The 23,854-nt window shown below is 40.2% G+C and overlaps 1 protein-coding gene across 1 annotated transcript in view; it reads left to right on the forward strand.

Annotated features, from left to right (window-relative positions):
• The window catches only part of atrn (attractin), a 197,954-nt gene that overhangs the window by 64,790 nt on the left and 109,310 nt on the right, over positions 1 to 23,854 (forward strand). Inside the window, exons 12-19 of the mRNA XM_008283190.1 lie at positions 2,703 to 2,932; positions 5,578 to 5,699; positions 6,672 to 6,810; positions 8,648 to 8,829; positions 13,438 to 13,657; positions 16,064 to 16,249; positions 19,859 to 20,104; positions 21,757 to 21,894. Coding sequence (XP_008281412.1) covers positions 2,703 to 2,932; positions 5,578 to 5,699; positions 6,672 to 6,810; positions 8,648 to 8,829; positions 13,438 to 13,657; positions 16,064 to 16,249; positions 19,859 to 20,104; positions 21,757 to 21,894 — 1,463 coding nt within the window. The remainder of the gene's footprint in view (positions 1 to 2,702; positions 2,933 to 5,577; positions 5,700 to 6,671; positions 6,811 to 8,647; positions 8,830 to 13,437; positions 13,658 to 16,063; positions 16,250 to 19,858; positions 20,105 to 21,756; positions 21,895 to 23,854) is intronic.

The raw sequence follows: 23,854 nt of genomic DNA on the forward strand, positions 1-23,854 counted from the left end.
CTGGTTTATGAATGTGTGTGTGAATGGGTGAATGAGAAACACATTGTAAAGCCTCACGTGAAGTAAATGTTCACCAGCTTTTACTTTGAAGGTCATTATGAAGACTAGTCCTACATGGAGGTATCTTGTTTTTATCAGAACAGCCTCAGTTATCCAGATCTTGTGTCATTTTATATGATTGTACCTGCAGATTATTTATATTAGCCTCTACATCAAGGGCAATAAAACAACCTATATGCACCCCTGCCCTACAGTAACTTTAAATCCTGAAACAAAGCCCGACTAGCGATCCTTAGAGACGGATTCGCTGTCACAAACTCTCCTTTTAAAATTGTCTGGCTTCCTCAGTGACATTCTTTAAATCCCCTTTAAAATCTCCTTTTTATCAACCTGCATAATATTGTTCTTCTTCCTACTGAAGCGCCCGTTCACTGTCTGCCACAACGCCTCTTTGTCTTTTAAATGAGAAAGGAGGTAAAATGGCCGCGGTCGCCCCTGCAAGACTCCCACGTTCTCCTCCATCCTCCCCCGGATCTGGCAGCTCAGCAGGACGTCCACGGCGAACAGTTTGAAGTGTGCCCTCTGTGATCCGGGGGGACTTTTTGATCAGACTTGTGCAAATTACCCGTCCGCCCTGCCCGGCAGCCTTGGGCGGCGAGCGCACACACTCAGAGGCTCACACTGACAAAGTAATCCCGGCAGCCGAGCAGAGGCCAGCGCGGAAAGATGTTCAGAAACGCCCTGGACCCGGCATCCAAACACGCACAGCGGGGGGGCTCTGTTAGGTCCATCTGCACAGGAAGAGAGCCCTTGTTGGGGATTTAGCCGACTTATGAGGAGGGTTTGGAGCCCAGAGAGGAGGAGGATCACTCACACGAAGCTTCTTCAGCGCTCGCTGTGCATAAAGCCTCGCATCTGGGCGAAACTGTGGGGGGAAGAAGAAGAAGAAATCGCCTCCTCTTAGTTCCCCAATCCCCTCTTACGGCTCACTTACTTCTGCCGCGGTCCTCTAAAGGGCGATTCATGCTTTGCACGTTTGAAAGCAAACTACGGAGGTGGTTACTAGAGAACAGGCGCACATCGGCCTGCTGCACGGAAAGGATGGACACCAAAAATAATAATAATCTAAATTTACTTTGAAAATCGAGGTTGCAAAGTGCTTCACGGGGCACGAAATACAACAGACAAGTCATAAAGTCGTTATTAATAAGACAAATAAAAGCACAATGTGGTGAATGAAGCCAACACGGAGTTAAAGAGGTAGAAAAATGATTTTCTAAACAAGATTCAAGGCCTTTATTGGTCACAAACTCAATTATACACAGTATAAGGGGCAGTGAAATGTGTTGTGCACGTGTTCCAGAACAATAATTATAATATTAGTAGTAAGAAGAATAAAGAATAAAACACACAGGAAATATATATATATATATATATATATATATTTCCGGTTATTTTACAGAAAACTGCTGCTTATATCATAGAAAACAAGCGTCAATTTACACGTTAAACATAAAAAGGCCAAAACTGTACATAATGTCCACATTAATAATCAGAATTTTTACAAATCGTACTATAAAAAATGTTTTATTTGCTGTTTGCTGCCTTATGAAAGGAATAATTATGTATTTTAAGGATTGAATGATGGTGAGTCTATTATATAGCTGTTTTTTTTTTTTTGGCAGATTTTCTTGTTTTGTTTAATTACAGATAATATCTCATAAAATCACACACAAAAAGTGATAATTTAAAATACATTATTTGTATTTAATTTCCAAAATCAATATTTTTGCAGACAGTCATTTGTTTCTTTACAATGTGTCACCATGAAATTACAGAGTTTTATTGTTTTAACATTTGTTTACATTTTTAGCTAGTTTATGTATGTTTCACTTTATTTCCACAATTTTTGAATGTCACAGTAATTCACCATTTTTTATTCTATTTTTTCTGGCATCATGTTTTTATTTACATATTTTTTTTCCCGTGCAGCAGCAGATTACAGATAATATACAGCTCCAGGTTAACATGATTATTCTGGAGCACACTGGGAAGACTACTGAGAATTTAGAGTTTCAGATTGAAGACGTACAAATCAAAGCTCCTGTAGCGACTACTTCAGTTACAGTTCTGTCATTAATGACTTATGCAGGTGGAGGTGACGGAGAATCGCCTCATGGAGCCTCTCCTCATGACAGACATTTGTTTGAAGCTCCACTTGTGCAAAGTTACATCACACCGACCCTTAACATGTGACTGCAACTCCTAACGTTTTTAAGATATGCAGAAAAAAGAATTCCACTGTACTGACATGTACATTTGACAAGTAACGCCTTGTTCTCTTCTCTGTTATCTTATAGAGTGACGTCAACTCCTTTCTGTTAATCTGATGGCATCTAAACGTGTCGGCTTTATGTCTGAATAAACACTCTACTAACTTTTTGGTAATAGGCCCGACTGGTCAACCCGAGTACCATTTCTGCATCGTTTTCAACACGATTTAGTCGCATCAACAGAAAGGCCTAACCAAGAAACAGTACTTCTGCTTGTGTGAAGCAGTTTGGAGAAACATTTTCCACATTTCAGCACCAATATCGGTCCATAAACCACCACAGGGGTGCCAGTAGCAGGTTGGACACAGTAATCAGCCCGTGCTGTAATGTATATCTGACGCTGAAGGCCTCTTCTCTGTTGTCTTGCAGTGTCATGTACGTGTTTGGCGGCTTCAACAGCCTGCTGCTCAGCGACGTCCTCGTGTACACCTCGCCCAGCTGCTCGGCCTTCTCCAGCCCGGCGTCCTGCGGCCAGGCCTGGCCGGGGATCCACTGCGCCTGGAACGGCACCCAGGGGAGCTGCCTGCCCTGGGAGAGCTCCACCGTCGGCCCCGAGCTGCCGCCGCCGCAGCTGCCGGCCTCCTGCAACACCAGATCATGTAGGTGACGCCACTTGTGTTGTGAAAACTAATCCGAGATGATTTCAGATTCTTGATGTAGAACTCATCTGCATTCACGACGTCTGACGGGATGCACAGACTGCCAGGAACGGCTTGTTTGTCACCGGCTGCCAACGCACTTTCTTACATCAAAAGGCGAAAATGGCAAAAAATGTGTCACCGGGGCATTTGTTCTTTTGTTTTTCCTTTCTCTTCTCTGTGTGCGCGTGAGGTTTTGAAATGCAGAAAACGCAGCCTTCATGCATCATCGACGAACTGTCCGGATGCTGTCACGTCCGCGTGTGTGTGATTGTGCGCCGGAACGGAGATCCGCCGATTGCTTCGCTCCGAAAGTGATCACCATCGATTCTGCTTCAAAATCATTTATCAGGCAGTAAAAACTCACCCGCACCACGCGAGGAATGTAATCTGAATACATTGGTTTTTTGGTCAAACAAAACGAGACATTTAAAAGCATCATTCTGGGCTCTGTAATTGGCGTTTTTGACATTTTAAACTGAACTCTTAACCAATCAATCCATCAACCTTTGAAGGAGTTGATCATGAATGTAAGCAGAAGGTTGCTTGATAGTGAAAATACTCTTACTTACTCTTACTCCCGAGTTAAGTAGGAGTCCATTCATTCATACGGGATCCTCTGTGATCTTAGATTTGTTTTAATAAAACTCCTCCTGTTGGTACATTTACAGTCAAAAGAAACTAGTTTATCCACTTCAACGCACGCTAACTGTGTCACAACCAAAATGATCAGAAACTACACTGTAAGCAGACCAACGTTTGACAGCTTTTAACCGTCATTTTTCTCAATTTGTTGCTATTTTGTGGATTTTTCTTGTTTTGTTAAATAAGAGGAAATAAAACCACAGAATGGAAAGTATTATTTTACATTTTACGATATAAAAATAAAACAATTTTGATTCCGAATCAAATGTAATGATAGTAACTATTAGCTGGAGCCCTTTTGTGACTAGCGTGTTGTGGAGCGTGCACGTGTGCGTTCACCGACAACACTTTTGTTATTGCCTCCTCACAATGACCGTGTGTCCCAGTTTGCCGGCTGCCCTCGGTGTCAGACGGGACGGGAGGAGGTAATCACCGGGGACGGTTCAGCCAGGTCGCCTCGCTCCTCGCTGAGGGTTTTTCTTCCGTTTGCTGTTTGTCACAAATAAAAAAAAAAGAAAAAATCCCCCTCCTGAACACGGCGGTCTCATTTTCCGGTGTCGGCAGCTACAGAAGCGCCGGCAGATGGAAACTGCGCCCCAGAATATCTTTCAGGCACATTTAATACCAGGGAGGCCCTTTGCTTTGCTTTGCTTTGCTGCTGTCTGGCAGTCGCCCCGTCCTAGTTACCCCACAAGAAAGCTCATGTCCAGGAAGTTACAACTGCCTCGTACAAGAACCGAACAAGTAAACAAACTCCACTGGACTCATTTTAGACATTTCAGGTGAACATTAAAGCCAAAACAAAACCTGTGCAGTCTGTAATTAAAGGCTGAATATCATTTAGCTAATACAGTCTGACCTCAGCAGTTTCTGGGTGTTTCTTTTTTTTGGCTCCTTTCTTATTTTTACTCACTGTGGGCTCAGTTTTCGCTGCAATATTAAGTCCTGAACCTCTGTGGAAACGATGGACCCTGGAAGGGACATGGAAAGAAAAAAAAAAACAAGGAGAGGAAAAAAAATGGAGGTATCTTTTGTGAGATCTCAGAAAAGTCACATCAGTCTTATTGGATGTTTTTTGGAAACTGTGCCTCTTGTGAAGCACTGCTTAAATGTCTCTATAGTTTAGGCTGATTTCAAAATAAAACTCTGGTACAGGTGGGCGTCCTCCATTGTCATTTCTCCATACTGCCAAAAAGAAGAATATATACCTATAGTTTTGCGAAATCTTGCAAAAGATACCGCTTTTTTTTTTTTCCTCTTCCTGTTTTTTTTTTCTTTCTCCATGTCCCTTTCGGGGCTCCGTAGAAAACACAACAACCATGAATAGAAGTAGAGAGAAATATATTTGTGCAGTAGGACTAAGTTATAATATTATGAAAAAGAAGGGAAAAAATGCAGAAATGTAGCTAAAATCATGTAGGACATGTTTCCAAGTATCCACAGGTGTTACCAATACTGGAAAAATAATGGTGACTCAACCTGCTGTAGATATTTAAGTACATGTTTATCTAGTCTTGCTATGCTTAAACACAGTCTGCAGTTCAGTTATTTTAGAGTTTTTGTCTTGTAACTGTTGGTCACAGCTTCATGTTTTTTTGAACTTCTTTGTGGAATACAGTTGGTTAATTATTCGACTAGACGTGTAGAATAAACGGATTTTGACCAAATGTCACCATCTAAAGCTGATATTTGCTCCATTTTCCTGAAGGAAACTCATGTCAGAAGGTTTACAATCCAACATTCCTTTCTGTTTTCATGGCTTAAATGGCTTCCAAACCCGCTGACAGGGTTTTTGTAGCTTTAAAGGTTCAACAGCAACGTAAAGAAAAACAGAAAAAGTGGGCGGAGTCACCAACACACAGCGTATCCGCCCTTTTTTCTCACATTCGAACAGTTCCTATTGTTATAAAACTGTCTTATTTTAGAAGATATCATATATCCCGTCCTCCCTGACTGTACAGATGCTGACGTTGAGAGGTGCGACCAGTACACCGACTGCTACAGCTGCACCGCCAACACCAACGGCTGCCAGTGGTGCTCGGTCCAGTGTGTGTCTCTGGGAAGCAACTGCACCTCGGCCTCGGTAAGAAAACTCACTCCAATAAGTCCAAAGCTGCAGAGAGAAAAAAGAAAAGCTCGGTTTACTGTGGAGCTGTGAAGATCAACTTTTACCTTCTAGTTGGCTGTTAATGGTCTGTTTTGAACATTAAACATATGAAAGGATGCTTTAGTCGAACAACAGTGGCCACAAAGCTTTAAAATATGATGCTAACATGTGTTTATCTTCACTTTAACCAAAAAAAAAAAAACACATAACATTTTGTCATTCGGGCCAAAATGTAATTTTAAGACTTATTGTAAAACACAAATACACAGTCTCTTATAATCTCGAGCAGTCGTGGAGCTTTTTGAAGAATAATAAACGCTCAGACACAATCGCTCCCTGCAGCCAATTCCAGCAAAACTTTATTTTTTGCGTGTGTTGTCGTTGTCTTGAATAGGACACACAAATGTTGTTGTATTAAGCCTTTTTCTTTTTCATTCCCTACAAGAGTTACTTCACCTCACAACTAGAAACGTGTCAAATCTGCGTAGCGATCAAACCCAGGAGTGATGAAGCACATTCCTGTTTGCTGAACTGACTTTGATTTTTCAATCTGTGATTAAATCCTTCCTCATTTCGATGCTGTCAGACGCACACAAACAGTTTGCGTGTCTCCTCCGCCGCTGTTATCTGCACTTGTCTGTAAATAAATAAGGGTCACTGTGGTTCTATTCAAATAGATGCGTGCCAAGAAGACGAAGAGAAAAAAAAGCTTTTATTTGAACCTTCTTGTCCCAAACTTCCATCTTTTTTCAATGAAATTCTCATGAATCTGGAAAGAACTGCGCGTTCCTCATAAATTCTGCCGCCTTCTGTTCATAATGACACAAGATTTCATTTTGTTCCGTCTGAATGCTTGTCATTTATGGAGCGTGAAATGTAATAATTTGCCTCTCGGAGTCCAAAGAGTTGACGCCTTTTTTTTTTTGTTTTCTGCTTTTCTGTTCTCAGGGGGCCATAGCGGAGTACGAAGTTTGTCCCAAGGACAACCCCTCGTACGTGTGCAACAAGAAAACCAGCTGCAAAAGCTGCGCCGTCGACCAGAACTGTCAGTGGGAACCTCGCAACCAGGAGTGCATCTCGCTGCCCGGTAAGAAATATTAGATAGATAAATAGGCACAGTCGTCCGCAGATGTATTCCTCCCCTTCCATTAAAGCAAAAGCAAAACTCACAATAGTCACCCAAATCACTAGAAACTGAAAAAGTAGTAATAAATAAAAAATTTGCTAAATTAGAATTTAGTGAAATAAAACATTGCTTTTGAATTATGGGTGAAAAAAAAAAAAAAACTGTGCCGGACAAATTAGAGCACTTTGCTGATGAGCAGTGAAATCAGAACACCTGTCAACAGGTGCAGAAGTCTGACTGAGTTACAGAAAACACTTGACTGCAGTGATTGGCTCAAAATATTAGTTTACGGGTCCCATCATGCTTGTTTTGTTTTGTTTTGTTTTTTATATTTCTGTTGAACCACAATTCAAAAGCAATGTCATGATTTTCATTAAATTTGTATTTATTATTACTGAAAAAAACAGAAAAACCTACAAGTAGTAAAAGGCAAAGACGGGCACCTGAATAGAGAAAATTAGAAATTATTTTAGATTGCACTACGGGCCTAAAAAATGAATAAAATACATGTTTTTTTAAAATGAAGAAAATAAGTAAGAAATACAACCTTTATTTCAAAACTTAATGGTCTCTGCCACACAGTTGATGGACGTTTACATACTTACACATGAACCCTCTGAACTCCAACTAGTTTTCATGTGTTTTTTGCTCCTATAGCATTTTTCCTCGCTGTCCTCCCGTTTTTACTTACAATATGAAGTCCTGCACCTCGATGGAAGCAGAACAACCAGGACTAGAAGTAGAGAGACCTCAGAAATGTCTCCTCTGTAGCATAGCAGAGTTAGAATGCAACAAATCACAAAAACTAATTTTAAATTCTTTGATTATATATTTTACAAAAAAATTAAAACTAGAATCAACATGTACAACATTTTCCTAAGAGCCCACAGGTGTTACCAACACAGTAAAAACAGATGTTGACTCTGCATTCTACTTAGATTTTTGAATTCTTTCCATACTTGCCTGTAAGCACCGCCTGCAGATCAGCCAAGAACGCCCTGGATTTTTGTTCGCTTCATCCCTAACAGCTTCTCAGTTGTGACGAGTAGCGCAGAATTTTTTTTAATTTCACACAACCTGGTGACTGCAAGCAATTTATTTTTAGCAAATTTGAAAACAAGACATGTAGAATAAAGTGTGTTCGATGAAATATCACGACTTTAAGATTAGATTTTGTTGTTTTTCCGACTGAGCTGCAGGTCAGACACGATTAGTTCAAGGAAAGTTTAAAATTTTGAAATAAAAACATAAAAAATATATATTTTTAAAACCTGCTGAAGCGTCAGTATTTCATTTTATTGTGTTCATTTATTTGTAAGAAGCCAAAATTGCGATTTTGGTGAATATTTGATTAACGTACAAGCATTATGTGTTGTATTTTTCTGTGTAAACTTACAGTTAAATACACTTTACACACATTATGCTAATATAACAGTATGGCAAGGTAGAAAAATAGGGATCAAAATTCACTTTTGTCTAAAAACCAATCATAGATATTTTTGTTTATAGCTTGTAGACTTTTTAAATGCACACATTTTACAATTACAGTGTGCTTTTTGGGTGGAGTTTCCAATCTAAGAGGCTAACATGATTAAAAGCTAAATTATATACACATTTTCTCACTTATTTCCTTTTTTTCTAAGGTTTTTTGTGATGTACTCGGAGGAAACGTGTCAGAACACTGATTTACTTTGCACGCTCCAAAGAGTCTGGGCACCTCTGCTTTTTTTGTGTAGACACTGAAGGTTGGACGAGGCTGCCAACATATCACACCAACATCTGTTTCTTCCCGTTCCAGAGAACGTCTGCGGAGAAAGCTGGCATCTGGTCGGAAACTCCTGCCTGAAGTTCATCACGGCCAAAGACTCGTACGATAACGCCAAGCTGGCCTGCCGGAGCCACAACGCCGTCCTGGCCTCGCTGACCACGCAGAAGAAGGTGGACTTCGTCTTGAAGGAGCTGCAGATCATGAGTGTGGTGGTAAGGAAGAGGAAGAGGAGGAGGCAGAGGAGGAGGAGGGGATTGAAGCAGGATTTTAATTATTGGATTAGAGAAATTTTAATATTCTCCTTGGGGAAATTGGGTCATCAGACTAGAAGCGAATAAGATAGCGATGCACAGAGAGAGGCGAAGATAAAATAGATAATTACAGCAGAAAGATCACATCAGGCGGAGACTGAGGAACATTATATTAGTTAAGCAAGTAATGATGTAGAAAGAGCTTCTTCTGTGAAACATCGTCGTGTTGAAACAGTCGGATGAAACGAGAAAAATGTGCGAAAAGAGAAAAAAAAGTGTCCACAAAGACGACTTTTTTTTTTCCTCTTCTCATGTTATCTCTGATTCATGAGCACAGACTTACTGCTGTGCACCATCTGAAGTTTGTGCCCTTGGTCTTTTGCCGTTGCCTTGAAATCTTTCCTTTTTGTAATCTGGATGAGCTTCTTTTTTTTTTTTTTCCCTCCTCTGTGATTTTTGGACCATTTAACGTGAAACAAATCTTCCATTAACAGATTTTTTCCTCAGAGCTCAGACATCTCTTAGCCGCTCCATTAGAGCAGACACACAGAAATCTATCCCAACAATCGACTAACCATCGCAAGAGGCTCTTTATATCATCAAATGTGTGGACGGGATGGACAGATGTGGAGTGTTTGCTGTCTGGTGGTAAAACTTAGGCTTAGAAATAACGCTTACAATTAACAGAGTATTCCATTAAAGCTGACACCAACATTAAATCAGTCGGTTTCAACTTAAGGGCAGTTGTGGTTGAAGTTTGAGGCTTATTATTAAAGTTGTTTTGTTACACATTTTGTGATAAAGGGCTTTTATTTTGAAGGTTTGACTCAGGAGTCCTCAAACAAAAAAAGTTATAGATTCTAAGCTAGTAGCTGATTAACCGATGAGTTTGTCAGAATAATTTTAAGTCATTTTTTAGGCAAATATATCAAATTTTATGCTGTTTCATTGTTTCTTGTATTGTTTGTCGCAAAAACAAAATTTAGTTACCCCGGTCACAGCTCTGAAATCGGTATATTTCAGTGATTAACCTCATGAACTCAAATGCATGTAAAAGGTATGTTAACTTCTTAAAAAAATGTCAAAGTGACACCGTTAATCAGAGCTAGAAGCTGTAAAAACAGACACAATTTTTGGTTTATCAACAGTCTTTGAAGGTATCGTGCGACTTTTAGTGTCATCTGAAAAAAAATCAACTTAACTTAAAATTATGGTGTAAAAATTCTGTTAAAATAAATCATTTGCATCAGATTCTTTAAGACAAAAAAAGTATTTCAATTAAAAAAAAATAAATGGAAAAAAATCCCCAAAGTCACACTGTTTATTAGAGCGGGAAATTGTGAAAATAGAAAAAAATAGAAAGACTTTCAACTTTCTGACAGTCCTTGAACTAATCACATGTGATGTACGGTTCCGTCGGGAAAATTCTTACAATCTACCGTAAAATCCTGATCTTTCGTGAAAATCACTATATTGGACATGTCTCAAAAATTAAACAGTTTGCACCAGATCTTGTAAAATAAATGCTATAAATTCTGCGCTCCTCTGTAAAAATAAAAAGCCGTGACTAACTCATCTATGACCAGCAGTCATGTACCAAAAAATTGGTATTCGGCTGAATTGCAGGTTGTGTACATGCAGAATAAAGTATTGAAACAACCAAGTACAGTGTGTGGAGCAACTTGGTGAAATATTGTACATGTTGGTTTCAGGTTTTTACAACTTTTGTAAAACTGAAATGAAAGAAATTGAATTTTTCTTAGAGGAGCAGGACTTTATATTACGTAACAATTGAGCCCTCAGTGAGTCAAAATGTGAACAGAGCAAAAGAAAAAAATCCCATAAACTGCTTAGGAGGTTAATTAGGAAAATAAGCAGCAGATAAGTGGATAATAAAATGTATTATGTCCCAACTAAACGTGCAGAAGAATCCTGACATAAAAGACAAGTTGGAGGCCTCATCGTAGCCAAGTCTGTCCACATACTTTAGCTTTTGTCTACACTTGACTTCACTGGGAAACCTGTCAACAGCAGCGAGTGCGCGGCTCTAACAACCCGCTGTGCACTTAAATGCAACGTGGTGTCATGTACGACTCTGTTTGGTTTCTAATCAGCCACCAGGCGCTGAGGCCACCCATGCAACAAAAAAAAAACACAAACAGTGATCCTACAAAGTGCCCTGAAGCCACCACATTAAAAACATCTAATGCTGAAGCTGAATAAAAACCCACCGAGTCCGACTGGAATTAAGAAGCGCCGTGCATCCATACTAATGAAGCTGTGTAGATTTCCCCTGTTGGTCTAAATTAGCTCTGGTGGTTGGTTACAGGTAATCTTTGTGCTCAGAGGTGGAGAATAATCAAAGCTTAACTGCTCTGGAATAACATTTTCAAAACACTTAGTTCACCGGTGAAAACTCTATACGGGCTCAGAGAAGTGGAGCTGCACGGGACTGGAGCGGACGGAGATATTTAGTCCGTCTGCATTATGAAACCAGCAAAACAGTTACAGAAGCATCCAGATGGGGCTTTGCACCCATCATACAGAACTGCAGGTTTCTTTTACGTAGCCAGAATATTCCCATACAGCTGTCTAGGTCTGCAGGGTTAAGGCCAAAATGATAAACGCTATTATTTTGATCAATGTTAAGATCAGGATTATTCATTAAACTTGGAGGCAAAACATTTTTATTGTACTTTCATGCCCTACATTTATTCTAATGTACAAATTTGTATCAAAACAGGTTTAAAAATAAGGTTCGTCTTCATGTGACTTCTTCGAAAGGCAAAATATAAATATAACTGCACCCAAAAAGGCTCGACCTTGACAGACGCTACAGTTTACCGATGCTACCTGAACGCCTCACATGCAGGCTACAAGCTAGCTTACTGCACAAGGAAGCCTCTAGTCTCCAACTCGAGACAGATCAGTAGGGATGTCCGATATTGGATTTTTTGCCAGTATCGGATATGCCAATATCATCCAACTCTCAATTTCCGATTCCGATAGCGATCGAGACCGATGTATGTCTGTTACTGCAGTCAGGCTTGTTTACACGCTTCACGACGCAGTTTGAAGCACGGTGGTAAATACTGACGAAATCCAGGCATTGTTTTATTGATTTTCGATTAACAATATTGACAGATATTAAATTTTTATGCCAATATCCGGCCAGACATCCCTGCAGATTAGTAACAAAAAATTACTTTAAAAAGAGTGAAATAATGTCAGATTCATCGTTTCCTCTGTGCTTGGCTAAGACAAACAAAAAAAGCATTTTAATTAAAAATAAATAAATAAATAAATAAAATTTAAAAAACCCCAAAGTCACACTGTTTATTAAAGCGGGAAATTGGGAAAATAGAAAAAAAATAGAAAGACTTTCAACTTTCTGACAGTCCTTGAACTAATCACGTGTGATGTACGGTTCTGTTGGGAAAAATCTTAAAATCTGTACTTAAATCATGATATTTGGTGAAGATCCGTTTATCCGACAAGTCTCAAAAATAAACAGTTTGCACCAGATCTTGTAAAATAAATCCAGGCATTATTTTATTGATTTTCAATTAACAATATTGACAGATATTACATTTGTATGCCAATATCGGGCCGGAACATCCCTACAGATTAGTGACAAAAAATTAATTTAAAAAGAGAGAAGTAATGTCAGATTCATCACTTCCTCTGTGCTTGGCAAAAACAAGTTGATTTCTAGTAATACCAAGTCATTTAAGGCCATTTGTGTGGTCATAGGAGGTATCATAATGTGAATAATACACTGTAGACATTTTCAACAGACTAAACACAAATTGAAGCCAACTTATTTTATCAACATGGGCTGTTTTAGAGCCTTTTAAATGTCAATCAGGTACTTTTAAGCCAAAGTCACTTCTCCTGTAGATTAGCTACGTAGAAACCAGAGCCATGCAAGTCTTTTTTTTTTTTTTTTTTATCAAGCAGCAAATTAAGTTGTCGCATGACGTGTTTGAGTTCCGATTTACTTACCGATGCTGAAACAAGAACGCTGCGCGGCTTTAATCTAAAACCTGCAGCGTTTGCTCTGTGGAGAAGGCCCCGCTATTCCCAGACAAGATCAATCATTCCAAGAAAAGGAATTAAATCCGGATGCTCCAGTATTTTGTCACACGTGAGAGATTCGGCGCTCTTTTGTTTACTACGACTGCATCCATTGATTGGAGGCGACGTGTTGGACAACTTCTCACGTCAAGTGAAGTAAACCTGTTCTTACTGCCGCTCCGTCCGTCCAGTGGAGTTTGTTGTCGATACACATGAGAAATTGCTCTCACGTTTCCTCCCTGACGTCGAGGGCAAAGTTGTGATTCCTCAGATGAAAGATAGCTAACAAAATGTGCTTTTTTAAAAAATTGATTTCCACCAAATGTCACGTTAGTCTCCAGCGAGGGAGTAACTGGCACCAAAGTCGTGGCTCTCAACCTGTTTTTTGGGACCATTTGAAGTACAAAGACGACAACACAGCCCTGTATTGATAACATATTTTTTATTTGCACAGTGACACAGTTCCACCTGACCAACTCTTTGTTTCTACAGTACAAGGCCACCGTCACGCCCTGGGTGGGGCTCAGGAAGATCAACGTGTCCTACTGGTGCTGGGAGGACATGTCGCCCTTCACCAACACCACCCTGCAGTGGCTGCCCGGCGAGCCCAGCGACGCCGGCTTCTGCGGCTACCTGGCCGAGCCGGCGTCCAGCGGGCTGAAGGCGCAAACCTGCATCAACCCGGTGAACGGCAGCCTGTGTGAGCGCCCAGGTGAGCTGCTAGGTATTTTATTTGTGCTAAAACAAGATCGCTGTTAGACTCTGTAAACCAACCCAAAAACACAAATAATCCACTAGAAATGACACAACATCACAGCTAAATGCATAAATGTAACACACTGACGGTGCAAAATCAGTGTATTTTTGCTGCTACCAGTTTATTTATTCCGTCAGCTGTTGGGTTTATTTGTCCCTTTATCTTTTATGATGCACTTTTATTCTTTTTGCACCACCAAAAGGAGTTTCTCTAGAATTCTGTTGTGGTGCCGTGCAATGACAGTGACGGCGTTCAAGTTTAAATAAGTACGGCGTCTTTTAAAAATACATGCCGATGATTAGAAAATGTCATCACAAGCAGTACTTTATTTGTGGAAGGGTTTAGATTAGATTACGTACCTTGAGAGAAGCTGAAGTCGTGTCTTTGGGTCTTTCACAGCATACAAAGGTAATGGGGGGGAGGAGTGCTGCAAGCTGTTTTACCGTTTAATAGCTGGATATTTATTGCAGATATCCCTCATTCAATTTCCCTCGTCAAAAAGAACATTTCAGATACCAACATTGTCATTTTTCCAAGGACGAACTGCGTCAGTTTTACCATTCAGGTGTTGGAGGTTTCAGCTGTAGATACCCGCAGTGGGGTTTCTAGATATCTGTGACTAGTTGTAATTTAAGATATCTTTAATTCCCTCCTGTTTGACATTCTACGTTGTCCTTTTTTTAAAAAGATATCTTAAATTAAGTTTGAACTTGTCAGAGTGATGTAGATACGTCAAAGTGGGATTCCAACTCTTCAAAATCTAATTACAGATATCTTTAATTAGCATGTCGAGTCGGTGAAAGGACACTGGAGATATCTGCAGTTATGGCAGGAAGTACAGGAAGTTGGAGGCAGAGGCAGCGTGCTCTTCAAGAGGTTTGATGTCATACGCTTATAAAATCAGACAGTTACAGCGTACAAGGGGATTCTGACTTTGCTCTTTAACCAAATTCAAGAAAAACTACAGCAGTTCTAAGTAAATAGGCATACCTAAACCAACAGCAGCACTCATCGTAAAGTGCTATAACGTAAACCTTGGTTTAAATAAAGTGATTATGGCAGCGATTATAAAGTTTGAAGCCATTTTACCACCACGTCAGAGCAACCAGAGGCCAAAACTCTGGTTGATTTTGACAAAAAATCTCTAAAGAACAAAGCTCTCGTTCTCGTCTATGGTGTTTTCTAACAACACTGTAGCAGCTGCCATCACCAACGCTAATGCTATCCAGTGAAGGCGCTGCATTAGCAGCATTACGCACAACAATCGATGCAAGTCAATGAATGCGTTTGAGATATCTGCAACTATTATTTTCTACCAGTCCAAACTGAATTACTGGCTTTGACTGGTCAGAATGATGGTTAGGTATCTGGAATAAAAAATCAGTAGCATCATAATAATAGCTGTAACTGTGCTGCGGCTAGTCAGAATGACGGTGTTGACGTCCAGGATAAAACATTTTTTAAAAGAAGCAGAAGTACGGTGGCCAACGGGGGCAAATGACGTGCATATACACAAATGAGCTGCACATACATGAATGCGCTGCATAAACAGAAACGCACTGCAAAAAGAAATCGCTGCATATCCAGTCACACAATGGAAATACCACAGGCCTCTAGGGACAGTAGTGAGCTTCACACCTGAGAGGCAGACAACAGTGAGCGAGACACGCTAGCTGAGGGAAAAGGTTTGTATTCTCTGGTCTCCATGGATAAACATAAATAACAGAGAACACAGGGAGACGGTAGTAAAACACCACTTCAGCACCCAGATAGTCACAGTGACTGAAAAGATAAAGACTAAAAAACTGCCCCTAGAGGTCTGGGGCACTTCTGTTCTGTGACTGGATATGCAGCGATTTCTTTTTGCAGCTCATGTGTGTACATGCACGTCATTTGCCCCCGTCGGCCACCGTAGAAAAAGTGGCAAATCACAAAGCCAGTTTCAGCAATCGTTCTTCGTTCTTAAGCTCGCTAAATGTTCATATTGAATTTGCTGTTTTCAGCCGCAACATGCCTGAGATTCATTTTTTTCCAGACACCCCATACCTGTTTGTAAAGGCCGATACTGGGCAGATATAGAATATACTACACATAGATATGACATTCATTGTGCAAATGTGATAAAAAATAATGCCTTTAAATTTCCTTTACCAGGAAAGTATTCAAGGATAAACACTGCAGCCTTTTATAGATCATACAGTGATTTCTGCTCGCAGGCCAAACTGATTTTTCTGCTCGCTAGATATAGTAACACCCTGTTTATCATAGGATGGATCCAGCAGGCGATCGCTACCAGAGGGGCAGTTTGAGTCCCACAGAGACATAAATATCTGTTCTTTTTTTTACAATATTTCTCTTCAGCCAACCACAGCGCTAAGCAGTGCCGGACCCCGTGTGCCATGCGAACCACCTGCAGCGAATGCACCAGCAGCAGCTCGGAGTGCATGTGGTGCAGCAACATGAAGCAGTGCGTCGACTCCAACGCCTACGTGGCGTCCTTCCCCTTCGGACAGTGTATGGAGTGGTACACCATGAACACCTGTCCGCGTAAGTTGTCTTTAAAGTAAAGTTTCTCTTTTGTTTTTATTGTGCCAAGTCAAGAAACACGCTGTGGAAGAAAAGTCAAAAAAGAGTTTCACAATCTCATTCTTAGATGTAACATTAAAAGAAAAAAGTAGTTTATGTCCATTTTTTCACAAGTGTGCAGAACATAGAAATTAACCCCTATGAAACTAAGTTAGCAGCATGTTTAGACTATATTTGTTGTTTCTGACAAGTAGTAAAGTCGAGGCATCATGTGCTCTGTTGTAAACAATATAAGGAGTTTATTGTGAGCTGTTGTTTGTCCTTTTGATCAGAAACAACAAATGAATTTAACACGAGATTACAGAACACACGATTAGTTCAAGGAACGTCAAAAAAAGTTGCTAATCTTTGCATTTCTTTCTGTTTTTACCATTTCCGGCGATGATAAATGGTGTAATTTTGGTGATTTATGTCTTTGTTTTTAAAGATAAAATGATTTTTAAACCCACCAGAAAGTTTGGGGTTCAGAGAGTTAACAAGGTTGTAATTTCTGAAGTTTCTCAGACTTTTTTATCAAGTTTCTTAGAAGAAAAATGTGTAATTTAGGAGTGGAAGTGTCCACTTTGCACTTGGGGATTCATTTATATCTTTTAATCATGAGAGTGAAATCTTTCTTCAGGCAAGAATATGTTGGATGCTATGTGGATGCTCGATCAGAGTTAGATGTGGGGAGTTTGGAGTGAACGTCTTGAGCTCTTGGTCGTGTTCCTCGAGCCATTCGGGCAGTTGTTGTGGTTGAGCTCGTAGGTGTACCATCCACCTAAATGTAAGATGATCAGTGTACCTGCCAGAAGTTTTGATTGGTGAATGAATGTGTGTTCACATTCTAATAAAATATGTTGAAATTTTGATTTACGAATGTCCATGAAAATTGAATGATTCTTCTCAAAGTAACAACCAGTAAATGGAAGCATCACCGTCCTCTCTGCTGCTGTAAATATGTCTGTGATGCCGTTTTCTCGACTGATTTGAGCGTCACTGATCTTCTCGTACCTCGGCCTAAGAAGCCGTCGCTCCACAGCTGTCGCCTCTTTCAAGCCCCCATTCATTATCCATAAAGTGTTTACTTTAATCTCTCCATGCGTTCCTTACGGCGGTTTTCCGGCTCCTCTCGTTGCTGCTCCGAACAAATTGGCACACCCGAACCCCTCTCTGACACACGAAATTGTTTGCAGCCTCCTATTTAAACCTCTGATGAAGCTGCAGCGGCCGCTCGTATAACTACCGAGCCCCTCGGTCGGGATTCATTGGCTGCAATTTAGGAAGCGAGGGGGAAATGCCACCCGAAAATAAGAGCATAAATCTGAAGTCTGCTCATGTAGTCCTTCAGCTGCACTCGATCACCGGAGCACGTGTAGCTCTGGACGTCTTCATCAGACTTTAAGGGAAAAAAAAGTTTAAACAACCGTGAGCATCTTTACATGTTTGTTGTTTATTTTGAGCAAATTAAAGCCTCCAGCAGATGAGAGGAGGATTAATAATCCGGTTTAATAGTTTGCTAACTTAGTCTCGGGCCGCTGATTTGTTTTTTGTCAGCGCGGCCGAGAACTATTTTCATTTATTTAACCTGGCAGGTCAATTAAGTACGGGTTGGTACTTCCAGCCTGGAGCAGAGAAAAGCCCTCGAGGGCTGAAAGATGGGAATTATTATATAGACAAATAGTTATGAGCAGGCCCGGGAATTAGCTAAATGAAGTGCTCTCTAAAGGTGTGATTAATCTACAGGTTTGGAAGGGCTGGACTTCACTTGCCCACACCCCATACATCAAGCTGCTGTGTTAACATTGCTTAGCACAAATTGATTTACTAACTGAAACCTTTATCTGCACACCGCCAGCGACCTGTTTACAGAAACATACAAATAAACTAAGTTAAAGATTGATGCAAAAATCGCCGTAAAGTGGATATAACCAACAAAAAGCCATTAAAAGACAGCTGATGTGTGATTTCAAATAACAAGCTGAACAGAATTCATGCTTATCTTTATTTTAAACGAACAGTTTGACATTTTTGTTAACATGCTTTATTGTGTTCTTGCTGGTATTCAGATGCAACGATTTATAAGATTCTTCACTAGTTGTAGCTTAAAGAGTGAAAAATGTGGAATCAACATGATCAACATTTACCAACACTGTAAACACGGTGATGTGACGGCCCACTGTCAGCTGCTGCCATGGAGGCCTCGATTCCATTTACCTGTGGGTCCCTGAAGGCATCAGGACGGCCCATAAAGTCCAGCCATCCCTCTCTTGCTCTCTCTCATTCATTCTGACCCGGCTTCGTTGGTGGTGACGCGTCTTTCTCTGTTACCTTTTTGCTTTGTTTCTGCTCCACAACACCTCACATCCCATCATGTTCACTCATTCACACCTACACTACTGATGCTGCTGACGGTCACGTGCCATGCTTACTTTTGGTTTTGGTTATTATAAATATCCTTATGTTGAGTTAAATCTGTGTTCCTTGCCATATTTGTTATAACCCATGATCCAGGTTATGACAGTGACTCTACAAACTGTGGAATAAACGTATTTATTTATTTATTTATTTTTTGCACATTTACCTCCCGTCTGTTCTGTGTTCACACTTCCTGCAGTTCAACTGAAAAGTTCCTGAAATTTTGTCACATGACTGTTGCTCACAGCTGAGTCGCTCATGTCCTGAGTCGCTCATGTCTTTCTGGTTGCATTACGGAGCGCAGATTTTTTTTCTTTTTTGAGAGAATCTGGTTGAAGAAAACTGTTTATTTTTGGAAAAAGTTCTAAATGAGACCTGTAGAATCACAATTTTTAGGCTTAGATTTGGTTCATCTTCCAGACTGAACAATTCATTGTAGACAAGCGCTTCAAGGACTGTTGGAAAGTTCATGATTTGCTATGTTTTCATGGTTTCTGGCTTTAGTAAATGGTGTAATTTTGGCGGCTTGTCTTTCAAACCCAAGGCTCAGAGGGACAACTTGATGTATATTGTTGACTATTAGTGATCTAAACAGAGGATTACATGTTGGATCATCCGGTGCAGAGCGTCTGTGCCCACAGAAAACTTACAAAAGCACAATTAAAGTCTAATAAAGCTGCCTTTGCAGGAATTTTCCAGCATACTCTTTCATTTCCTGTCATACAGCCACCTGTTGATGGTGAATCAGTGCGACATCATCAGCAAGATTATATTTGAAGTCTTGCACATGCATCTTTATAATGTGTGTGTTGACTCAGCAGGGATAATATTTAATGAGAGAAGTTGATTTAGGGGAGAATAATACTGCATTTAATTCTATTGTATATGTATTTCTCCTGATACCAGAATTTTGTGCTTTGCTTCACATAAATAAAGACATTTCTGCCATTAATTAAAGCAAACCGGTTGATTAAGATCACTGTAACGAGTCAAAATCAGTCACATCATTCGTTTAATATCAGAGCTGCTGTCATCCACTTAAGCTGCCTGTGTAGTTTTACCCTCTAATCCAGCTTCAGTTTAAAATAACAGGACATTTAAGATTCACTAACCAGCCATAACAGTATTAGATGTGCCTTTTCTGACCGGTTCCGTGTTTGTGTCTCACTGCAGCTGAGAACTGCTCCGGCTACAGAACATGTGGCCAGTGTCTGGACCAGCCCGGCTGCGGCTGGTGCACCGACCCCAGTAACACGGGCAAAGGCCAGTGCATCGAGGGCTCGTACCGCGGGCCCTTCCAGACCTCGGTCCCGGCCCCGTCCACCCTGCCCGGTCTGCCTGCCAGCCCCCAGCCGGCCCTCAACGCCAGCATGTGCCCCGGCGAAGCCAAATACAACTGGTCCTTCATCCACTGCCCCGGTAGGACGTTAGGCTGAGCTTCAGGTGGTGTTCTGCAGTCTGAGATAGTGTTTAAAGAGGCAGATGTCTTTAATTTCTGCTCATTTATTTATATTTAAAGGGTTTTTTTTCATAGATGCTACAAACACAAATGGGAATGTTGTGTGTGTTTAGAGCTTGACCCATATAAGGTACCTCCAATAACATACTGTTGACAGGTGTTTAGATTTCACTGCTCATCAGCAAAGTGCTCTAGTTTGTCCAGGACAGTTTTGTTTTTTTTAATTGTTCTTTTCAATCACAATTCAAAAGCAATGTGTAAATTCACTAAAGTACAATTTAGCATGTTTTTATTTATTATTACTTTTTTCAGTTTCTAGTTATTTGAGTGACTATTGTGAATTTTGCCTTTTCTTTAATGGAAGAGCATGAATACATTTGAGAACGACTGTAACTTTCTTTCTTTTCTTTTCTTTTTTTTTTTTTTAACCTTCTACAGCAGTTTCACATTTTTACTCCCTCTTGGCTCATTATTTACCTCAATATAAATCTTTACACCTCTATAAAAACACCACAGTTATGACTTGAAATAACTCAAAAAGGTGTCTTGTGCAGTGTGATGCACTTTTAATATCAGAAATTCTAAAAAGTAACGAAAAAACAAGTTGGATTTTTCAGGAGCCGCCAAGTTTTGCCGAAAAGTCCCTGAATTTTTGTCACGACTGCAGCTGAGTCACTCTTTATTTCTCAGTTGTGCCGGGGAGTGTAGAATTTTATTTATTTATAATTTTTTTCCTTACGGAAACTGGTGAATATGGTTTATTTTTTGACATTTTTTTAAATGAGACCCGTAGAATAAAGTGATTTTTGATGAAATATCACAATTTCTGGCTAATATTGGGTTAATTTTTCTAAAATAACCACAGATGATTAGTTCAAGGACCAGCAGAAAGTTGTATTTTTTCTGTTTTACCAGTTTCAGGCTGTGGGGGAAAAAAAAAGTGGAATCTTTTTAACATTTTTTTTGTCCTTTTCTGTTTTTTACTTTCCTTTCAAACCCACTGACACATTTTGGTCTTTAGAGGATTGCTGGAAGTTTCTCCAGTGACTTGTGTTGTGACTTTCATACAAATGAGGGACTCATCATAGATAGAATTTTTTTTAAAAATCATTTATTTTTACATTTTTATTAGAGTCCCTTCAGAGCCACAAAAACATACGACAACTATTTTTGTATGAGCATATGTTAGGTCGTACTTCTCTTGGCAACTATAGTGGTCTAATATAAACTAGTTACGCCTCTAACATCCAAAAATAACTAAAAAATATTAGTATGGATTGTTTTACATGTTTATTCTAATGCTTGCCAATGAGCTGAGGAGTCTTTGTGACCTCACACAATTTAATAGATTTGTGCGGTTAATTCTTGACAAATAAACCTGGCAGGCATAGAGAATATTTAATTAAGATTATTTGTTTCACGAGAGCCTGCTCACCAGTGGACGGCTCGGGAGTCACGCCGACACCACGCCGAACATCAACTTTCTGTTCTTACAAATTAACTTACAGACTGGCTCATGTTTGGGCCTGGGGCTGTTTATTCTCTGAAGTTTTTTTTTGTTATGTTTGGTTCCGGTGTGCGATGCTCACGCAGTGTGTTTCCTCCCCGGCAGCCTGTCAGTGTAACGGTCACAGTCAGTGTGTCAACGAGAGCGTGTGCGAGAAGTGCGAGGACCTGACAACCGGCCGGCACTGCGAGAGCTGCATCTCCGGCTTCTACGGAGATCCGACCAACGGGGGCAGCTGCCAGCGTGAGTATCCGCCGGCCCCTAAATCAGCCGACTCGGCCTCTCCGCACACGGCTTCATTTAACTTGTCGGTATTTTACAGTTCATTTTTATGTCGGCCATTTTCCCGATTCCTGGCCGCGCCGTAAACCCTTCCCCCTGGGATATTAAAGATTTACTCCTTTACAGCTAATACTGACAGTCAGTCAATCGGACAACAAATCAATCGTCTGTTTCTTCGACGGGTTATTTTAGCTTACACTCGGGCTGTAATATACTGCTGTATTGTGTGATTTTCTTTCTTTTTTTTTTTCTCCCCTGAGTGTCCCTCTGGAATATACATATATTTAGTCGGTTCTGCATCAGTGACAGTCGATCAATAAACTAGGCTCTTTGCATACAGTGTCTACGTCTTGTCAGTATTATGTTGTTTATGCTTCTGGATGGACAGCAAAGTGCACCTCTGGGACACGTTTCACTTCACATCTCATCAGTTTGACTCAACAAGAATTATCAGGACAAGTAAAAAGTACACAATCCAATGCCTCAAGACCTCGTTATTATTAAATAATCAACATGACGTGTGCTTAAGTGGCACGTTTCTAAGATGGAATCATTAGTGCAGGTGTGGTCAGATTGAACCTCGACATGAACCTCATGAGTCTGACTCTTAAGGAAGCATCAACAAAGTTTAGTTTCAGTTCTGCTCATCAGGTCCTTAACTAATTTCACTCGTGCTAGTTTATAAACAGAGCGCAGTTGTCGTGTGAATTAAACGCCTGAGTGTGTGATTCATTATTCTCAGTTAACGTAATCACTTGTTGCTGAGTTGCTTGATTAGCAGATGAATAGCTCAGATTGTGTGATTGTCTCACAACAATCGCCTCATTTAGGAAATGACGCAGCAAAATGCTTGAAACGAGGCCGGGATTGGACTCGTTCGGCTAAAGTTGCCGAAATAAACCCTCAAAAATTCAAGAAACCAAAAAAAAAACAAAAAAGTTTGCTTTACCTGTCTCTATGTTTCTGATGCTAACATTTATCTTTGAGAAGTGGTGTTTCTCACATAGGATGTTGTTATAACGTTACATGAACAGGAACTCTTAATGTTTCTGCTGCGACAGCAAACGCAACACAGACTTTCAGTTACTATTCTGCTTATCGAGACACCTTACAGCTATGAATAAAGTAACCTTGCTTCCTTTGTAGCGACACTTTACTGTGACTGCAGCAACGTGCTCAAAACCACTAAGTTGATGTGCAGTCAGGCTGTTGCTGTGCTGCTCCAACTGGTTAAAAAAACACAATAACTATATTAATTCATACGATTATTCTTTATTCATAATGATAGACAGACATGGACAGTGGCAGAGGCAAAACGCAGATATTTTACTAAAGTAAAAGCACTGATACCACACTGTAAATATTAGTTTAAAGTAACCGTATGTAAGTATAATCAGAAAAGGGTGCTGTGGTAGTGATAATAAAAGTACTCAAGGCAAAGAAATGTCTATTTGATTATGTTTGATTGCAGTGTTTATATATCTAGAGATGTTTCAGTCATTTTCTTTTTCTTTTTTTTCTTTTATTACTCCTGATTCAAACCAATTAAGGTCGTTTAATATTAAGTATCTGCCACCTCCTAATACTACTTTCCTAAATTTAAGTATTGCAGATTAGCTGTAGTACCTGGTTGCACCACCAGGTGGAGCCTCTTGCCGTTTCATACAGTATTGGCTAAAGGAGGCGCTCACTTCCTTGTTGGTAAGCAGACAGGATTGTTAGTGAAGGGGAACCATGACAAAGACTTCTGTGATGCTCAGCGGTCTCTGGCCAGCACACAAGCATTAATTCAAGCAGGGACGAACAAACACTGAGTTTCTATACGGCAGTAGTGTAATATTTGGACTCCATTCATGTGCCAGTTGGTGTAAACAAATGATTAGGTTAAGTTTTCTGCGGGTACCGATTAATTGCAAATGAT

Source organism: Stegastes partitus, unplaced genomic scaffold (assembly GCF_000690725.1).
Source record: "Stegastes partitus isolate 25-593 unplaced genomic scaffold, Stegastes_partitus-1.0.2 Scaffold301, whole genome shotgun sequence".
In the NCBI taxonomy this organism is placed as follows: Eukaryota; Metazoa; Chordata; class Actinopteri; family Pomacentridae; genus Stegastes; species Stegastes partitus.